Source organism: Suricata suricatta, chromosome 11, assembly GCF_006229205.1.
Source record: "Suricata suricatta isolate VVHF042 chromosome 11, meerkat_22Aug2017_6uvM2_HiC, whole genome shotgun sequence".
NCBI classification, from domain to species: domain Eukaryota; kingdom Metazoa; phylum Chordata; class Mammalia; order Carnivora; family Herpestidae; genus Suricata; species Suricata suricatta.
In genome coordinates, this window is record NC_043710.1 from 32,640,289 (window position 1) to 32,648,514 (window position 8,226).

General features: G+C 42.7%; 1 protein-coding gene across 1 annotated transcript; it reads right to left on the reverse strand.

Annotated features, from left to right (window-relative positions):
* Positions 1 to 255: 255 nt before the first annotated feature.
* On the reverse strand, positions 256 to 2,299 carry FIBIN (fin bud initiation factor homolog). Its single transcript, XM_029915118.1, has one exon. It carries the CDS (start codon positions 1,802 to 1,804, stop codon positions 1,169 to 1,171), a length of 636 nt encoding a protein of 211 aa, XP_029770978.1. The 5' UTR covers positions 1,805 to 2,299; the 3' UTR covers positions 256 to 1,168.
* Positions 2,300 to 8,226: the final 5,927 nt, after the last annotated feature.

Genomic DNA, 8,226 nt, shown 5'->3' on the forward strand with positions numbered 1-8,226 from the left:
TGCTGCAGGAAAGACTGGAAAAATTGGAGTTTTTAGGCAGACCAGCAGAGATCAACTTCTGGATCTTCTCAAGACCTAGAGTATTTTCCTTTGAGCATGGTAAGGGTGGCTAGGGGAGGCAACATGGCCAAATACGTAGCCATCCCTTTCCCGTCTTTATCACATACTCTGAGTAAACTGACTTTTCTTTCCACTTGCACTGACTCTTCTTTGCCATACGAAAGTTATGGATATCAATTAGAAAATAAGCCAGTATTACACGAGAACATTATTTATTGGCTGAATAATAAAACTTAGTTCAGGACTTATTAGAATTAGAATCTCTGCCCCCCTCCCCACTTGAAGTACAAGTTTCCAGTAAGCAAACAAGAAAAACTCTCAAACCAGAACGAATACATTTGGTAACTTATAACATAGCATTTGGGGGTGTGTTCAAACAATCGACTTTTTTGTAATGGACTGTAGCTCTGAGGACAGGCATACAATGAGAGACATAGCAGATCAGCTTAGCAACATGAATGTGTACCCACCACAAAGCCTCCATCCTTCAATGTGGCCCCTGCGGCTTACACACACTCACAGAGGCACCTGGGACCTCTCCCTGCAAAGGACTATTTGCATATAGCTTCTAGCCAATAGTCTTGCAACGCCCCCCAACCCCAAAACTAAACAAAACCTTGAAGACCATGGTTAATAAATAAGAGAGAAAAAAAGAAGTAACAGGCAGGCCGCACAGCACCTCGGACAACAGACAGCTTTTAAAGCCCAAGAGGAAAGGTGGAAGGCGAAAAGGCACTCTGTACTATGCTCTGTGGGTATGTTCTCCAGGATGGGGAAGTCGAATCACTCCCTCCTGCATAAACCGTGTCCTTCTAGATGTGATTGAAACAGGTGTCTCTGCAGAATTAGTCCTCTAGGAAAGGCTGGAAGGCATGGCTTCAAACTGTGCCTTCCAAGTAACAAGTCTCTATCAATCCCATAAATAATGTACAAAAACAAAACAACTCGACCCTCACTTATTTCTTTTTAAAGATCCCTTCAGATGATTCTCCAAGTGCAAATCCAGATATAAAAAATAATAATAAGGAAAACGTGAGCCCCATCTTCCATCCCATCCTCCACAATGGGGCTGATTTGATGCCCTCCCCAGGCAGTGTGGCCCTTCCACCTACACTTTAAGATAATCATTTTTCAGCCGGCCCAGCCGGGTCCCATGGCTCCTGATGGTGAGGGCCAGCAGCTCATATTTGTCCCTGAGCCCCACAGAGATGTCGAGTGTTTCCTTTAGCAGGGACCTGGTGTGGACCAGCATCCCCAAGAAGTCCTCGTTGAGCCTGCTCTCTTGCCGGCTGTCCTGTTCCTGGCCCTGCTTAAACTTGCTTTCCAGCTCGGTGAGGGACTTGTCCGAGTTGGAGTAGGCGTCTCCGATCTGGTGGGACTCCCGCCGCAGGTACTTGCCATAGCTCTCTTCCCCGTCCAGGTCGTAGGAGATGCTCTTGCTGATGCCCTCCAGGACACGCCCTGCATCCTCCACCTGGCGGCCCAGCACCGTGAACTCCTCCCGGAGGCTGAGGCTCAGCACCCTGCTGGCCTGGCTCCCCTCCCCCTGGGAGCAGCGCCGGTGGTCACTCACCCTGAAGAGCAGCTGGCACTTCTCGGGGTCATCATTTTCTTCATAGTCCCCGTCGGGCACGAAATAGTGGTGCAGGGTCCCATTGGACATCTCCGGGTAGAGGGGGCCATCGAAGTAGCCCTGACACAGGTGGCAGAGGAAACCCATCCAGAGGAACTTGAGGAACACCATCCTGGATAGGCAGGATGACGGGGACCCCTGGAGAAGACTGTTCGCCCAGGCACGAAGGAGGGGGGGTCCCCGTGGCAGTCAGTGCCTCCTCGAGACGACGACAGCCTCGGTCCCCGCCGGCTTGCTGCACCCTGGCCCCGCCTCCCCAGCGGGCTTCATGTGGCTGTGTCACCAGCGCCCGGGGAGCGCGGCCGCAGCGGCGCAGGAGGCGCCCGGCTCTGCGCTCCTGAGCTCGGGGCCGGAGCCCGGCCGGTCCGTCCAGCGGGATGGTGGGGAGGAGAGGGAAGCCCTCCTGCAGGGCTCTGGCAGGCCGCGGGCTCCGCTGCCCCAATCTCTCTCCGAGTTCCCCCTTGGTCCAGGGAGATGGAACCTGTGGCTGGAAAGAAAGCCTCTCCTTCTGATACTATTTCAACTTCTGCACTGGGTGGGAATGCGGAGCTTTTCCTTTGGCTAATGATATCCTGAGGATCTCTCTGCTCTCAAATTACAGCTGGTTTCGTCACTTGGAAGCCAGGGAACAAGTTTGGAAAGAAACCTCTCACCAGGTCTCTTGTTATTAAAGGTACAGGATCTTTTTTTTTTTTTTTTTCTTTTTTAAGACTGGAATGGAGACCTTGCAAAATAGAATTCAGCTTGAAGGAGAAAATGGGAACAGGGTAAACAGAATTTCCACAGCACAAAGATCCGTTTGATATTAACATATTGGGGGGGGGTGATTACCCTGCAGGAATGCTACATCTCATTTTAAATCAGTCGCAGTTAGATTGGATTTGTTAGGTATGCCTGTTTTTATCATTTGCCTGTTTGTGACTTTGAAGGCAAATTTGCATTGTAGGACAAGGCAGGTTTGGTTGGAAACGGTTAGTTAATTAAAATTCTTAGTAACAATACTTGGGAAGCAATACCAACATGGAAAACTAATAACTGCAGTTGCTAGTTTGTACAGGAACGAAAGCTGAAAATGGAGTTTGGCCTGTTTAATAAGTAAGTGGACCACTGAGATGATGGTTTAATCTTAGGAAAAACCAGCTAAGCTTCTGCACTGCATCTTTAAAAGCCTAACGCGCTATCGTCTCTTTTGAGATACTTATAAGTTTTTGAAGAATGTAGGGCTGAGGTTCTTATCTCCATTTTCCAGATGGAGAAACCAAGGGACACAATGGGAAACAAATTATTTAGACTCACAAAGTTAGATCCCTTACCCATTAAGTCACAGGGTTTTTCATTTACTTCAAAAAAACATTTTTTTTCCCCCACCAGGCCATGTTAGTTTCTGATCTCTGAGTTAATTAGCAAATTGCCATCCACCAGGCTAACTCATTTGTTCAAGAAATATTTATTGAGCATTTACTATATGCTAGAGTCTATTTAATTTAATTTATTTTTATTCTTTTATCTATTTAATGCTTATTTATTTCTTTTGAGGGAGAGTGAGAGAGCATGAGTGGGAGAGGAGCTGAGAGAGACAGAGGGAGAAAATTCCAAGCAGGCTCCTCACTGTCATTGCAGAGCTTCACACAGGGCCCATAAAACATGAGATCATCACCTGAGTGGAAATCAAGGGTCTGACAATCAAGAGTTGGCCACTCAGCCAGCTGAGCCCCCCAGGCACCCCTAGAGTCTATATAGGTATTTTTTTCAAAGAGCTGTGGGGGAAAAAAGGAGACAAATATTTGCCCTCCTGGAACTTATATTCTAGGAAATGAAGAGAACATTAAATAATATAGGTAAATAAGATGTATTGTATGTTGACAGTGATAGGGTTGGATAAAAGGGAAAGGCAGTATTCCTATTTTCATAGTTATTTCCTTTCTGCCTTGAAATGTAGCTGAAATACTCCTGTGATCTGCCTGTATTAGTACTTACCTTCCTCTCCAAGTCATAAGGGACTGGTGTCATTCAGAGCTACAGTGCCATACAGTTCTGAGACTGTCATACTTGTTGCCATCACTCTCTGACATAAACAGTCCAGACTCTTGGATAGACAGTGAGAAGTCTGGTTAAGTAACTGGATATTTTGTCAGTGTGGTGCCACATGCTTAGATTTTTTGAGACATGTTGAGTGCACATTTTACTTCTTATCCAGATATTTGGCATCATGAAAACATAGACAAAGGATTTTTTTTTTTTTTTAGCAATTATGCTAACTAAAACGTCTATGACATTTTCAACTGCATTCCAGGGGAAAACTACCACCTTCTCTATTTGACAGACTGGACTGTTGGGCTCAAGAGCCATATTACTTCATCCTTTTTTTTTTTTTTTTTCTGGGACATTCACAAATGACAACAGATGGATACAAATTGGCTGCTTGGCCAAAGAGGGGAAGAGGAATTTATTTGGATTCACTTCACTTCTTGCACAATCTCTCCCTGACTTACTAACCAATTCAATTAAGCAAAATCAAACTAAGAACTTATTATTATTCTGTGCAAGGCACAGTGTTAAGTTAGCTATAGATTCGAAGATGTGCAGTAAGAAGTTTCAGCGCACAAAGAGCTTGCTCTCTCTGATTGAAGAGTAGGGCAAATATACACAAGCAATCATAATAAGAATGGCTACTAGTATTTACTTCTTCCTATAATTACCTCATCTGAAGATATAAACCCCAGGTCATGTGTCAGGAAGGTATCACTTTGGCTCAAGTAACTGAAAGTCTAATCCAATCAGCTAAAGTCAAAAAAGAATTCACTGACTTACAGAAAGTCTAGAATTAGATTTTCAGTCTACGCCTGGTTCAGAATTTAGCTTCTCGCTCACCATTTTTTGATTCTACTTTTTCAGCTTATACTCATTCTTGGTAGGCTTTTACATTTGTGGTTCCAAGATGGCTACCAGTGTCTTCTGGAGCTCTCAACTCTCTACTTCATGAACACTAGGAATGACAGGTTATGAATGGTGGGTCCTTCAAACCAGCCTCAGTGACCATAGTTGGCTTGCTTTGGATCATTGATTCATCCTCCCGACCAACGGACTGTAGTGAGAGGTTTGCGATCAGCCAGTGGGCATAAAACAATAAGAGCCCGCTTCTGCAGCTGAAGGCGAGCTACCTTGCAAATGACATGGCTGAAATAGTATGAGAATGGATTCTGAGGTAGTAATTACAAATATTCCTCCTACCCCATGCATTTGTCTTCATTAACCACATCTGAAAGTCACTGGCACTCTTTTGTGGTTGTGTACTATCAAGTATTTAACAGCTTGCTTAATGGGAGAAAAAGCCCCTTTGTAGCATTTGCTGATGTCCATGGTGTGAAAACGCTCACCACATCTCAGTCACTGAATGCAGAGTTAGAAGGATGTGAGCAGTGGCACACCATTATTTAACATTTCCATCATACAGATACCTTAGATCCAGATAACCTCAAGAGGACAGAAAATAGTAAAATGTAGTAAAATAATTGAGAAGTAAGGAGTTTTACATATGCATTCTCTTTATTTTAATACAAGTTATTTAACTACAAGTTTAAATAATGTTAATAATGATTGTGTTTAACAATTCACTTGCAAAATCCCCCAAAACCTAACAATTAGCTCTCATGAGCCAGTTCTAGTCAGCTTTAGCATGTCAGGGCCTTTTACACTAAGCACTTCATATTGTTTATTTTTAAACGTTATTTATTTATAGGGTCTTCATATGTGTCCAATCCCTTCTTGGGTTGATCTACTAGAGTCAGAGTTGAGGTGGGTTTCTAAGGATTGGCCTGAAGTAAACAGAGCTAGAATAAATGTCCAAATCCAGACATATAAGACAGAGGACTTGAAAGAGTAACATTAAGCAGTACCATCTGCTGATAAGAAGAATAGTTGCATCTAGGGAGGAAAACTAGAGACAAAGTCAAAGGATAGGCACTGGGCAAATTTAAGAATAAAGGAGGACCCCAGAAGCATGTGTGTTGATAAACACTGTCACCGGATACCAGCTGCTTATTTGTAATCCTAGCCATGCAATGCCAGCAGGGCTTGCTTGGTTAAAGCTGGGGTGTCCTATCTTTTTTCTTTGATTCAGTTACTACTTTAGAGAGGTAAGCAGGAATCAGTCTGGTACCACGAGCCCAAGGATCTGTAAGACTTCTTAAGCTGTATGATTTCCCTCTGCCAAAGATTTTTGTGATTCCCCTGACTGTTTCTGATTATCATATAAGCATGATAAAAGTGGAATTTCTATATAAAAAAGAGGTTTGTATGAGATGAGATCCCACTATGTGTTCTAGAAACCCAAAAGGAGTCTGGAAAGTGGAAGTTTTCACTCTCAATAGCTCCCTGCCCCCGAACTATTAGGCTGAATCCATAATAGGTCAGGTCAGAGAAGGAAGAAGGACAAAGGGAGTTAGCTTGGACTAGAGTAGAGGTTCTAGGGTGGGAGAAGAGAGAAAAGAAAGACAAAAGGGGAAAGAGAAGAAGGCCCCAATATTAGCACTTTGGGTATTATTTTAATAGTTAATAGGTAATCACTAGCATTTATAGAGCAACCATAATGTTCCTAAGAGGTTAGGAAGATGAAAGGAAGAGAAATAGATGAAAAAGAAAAAAGAGAACTAAGGAAAGAAGAAAGGTAGCAAGTAAAGAAAGAAGAAAAGACAGAAGGAAGAAAAGAAGAGAGAGAGTAGAATAAATTTTGATGATCTAATCTATTTGTCACATTAACTTAATGAAGTGGTCATTATTGTTTGCTATAAGAACATTGGTTAGAGACAAAGCATTATTAATTAACAAGAACAATCACAAAGTTCCCATGAAATATAGGCAATAAAATACGCTCATGGAAACATAATGAGAATGCTTACAAGGAAATAAGTATAATGTGGGAAGAGAATCTGATCAGTTCTCTCAGCCTGTCTCCATCAGTCAGAATAGGGTAAGATATGCTGTGGCAACAAGGATCACCAACATGCTGACACCGAATTCAAGTCTACTGCCAGTCAGGATGACTCAGTAATTCCCCTCTAGGCCTTAGCTGTAATGGCATTTACTCTAAAAGCCCCTCCTTGATTTCTGGATTTTATTTTATTTAAAAAAATTTTTTTTTAATAGTTTATTTTGGAAACAGATTGAGAGGATGAGTAGGGAAGAGGCAGAGAGAAAGGGAGACACAGACTCTGAAACAGGCTCCAGGCTCTGAGCTGTCAGCACAGACCCTGAGGTGGGGCTCAAATCCACAGACCCCAAGATCATGACCTGAGCCAAAGTTCGATGCTTAACTGACTGAGCCACCCAGGAGCCACTGATTTCTGGATTTTAATTAATTCTCCCTACCAGTGCCTTTTTTATCACTCTTTTTTTTTTCTATGATGGCACTTTCCACTGTTTATAAGTGTACTTTAATTAATATATTTATTTGTTCTAGGCTTGTCTCTCCAGCTTGATTTACACTATATAAAGACAGGAGCTCTATTTTCTTCTATCTCCACAGGGCCTAATATAGTGGCTGGATTATAGGAAGAGCTTAATGAATATATGTCAGCACCCTAGTGAAGTTAGTCACTTCCTTATTTAGTGTTTCAGCAAGATGTTTTTGTAGTTAGTGTTTCAGTGGTACTTTTTCCTTGTTCTTCTATTATGAGTGTTGCATTATACTGGATTATCTATGAACAAGTCTGTCTTCTCCACTTCACTGTGAATTCCTCAGGGGTAGGGATATATTTTATTTACCATCATATTCTCTGTAATTAGCACAGAACCAAACATATAGAAAGGGCCAAGTATTTGTTGTTGTGATAGCTAAACTGTAGAATTTAGGGAATTCTATTATTTAATGATTGTCAGATAATCTATCTATTTGAGTACATATTTTGTCTGGCCAACAGTCAGTCAGTGATGCCTCACACTTAATCTGGCAGGAGAGAAGGGAAAAAGTCCTGCGAATTCCAATATTCAGAACATTTAGAAGGGGGTATCACTCAAAAAGGCGACTTTTGACCCATCTTAAGTAAACTATGCAGCCATCTGCACATACGGTCCTGGAGTGCTCTGGTCTGTAAACTACAGAAGCATCAGACCACCCTGCAGGGTAATTTGCTATTTGCCTCATGAAGAGTTTTGCTTTACTGCTGTTGGAAGTGCACATCCTGGATTATGATCCAACTAGGTCAGAAAAGAATCAAACCTTGTTTGTTTCCCCTCTTCACGCAGTGTTTTATTTTTCCTCATCATTTCAGTTATTGAGTCCAGTAGAACTAAGGGAGATGAGAAAAGGCAGAGAGAGAGAGAGCAAGAGAGAGGATCTGCCAGAATCGCTTTGATTCTGCAAGCGCTTTGTTCAGCAACCACAAGGGAAAGCAGGGAGGAGTAGAAGCAATCACATGGTCTGTTGAGGTTGGGGGGGGTGGGGTGCAAAGGGTTGCAGGTGAAAATATACAGTGAAGATCACACAAGAGGGACCCGCAGAAACTGTGATGATCTGACAGAGTGAAAGGTTACAT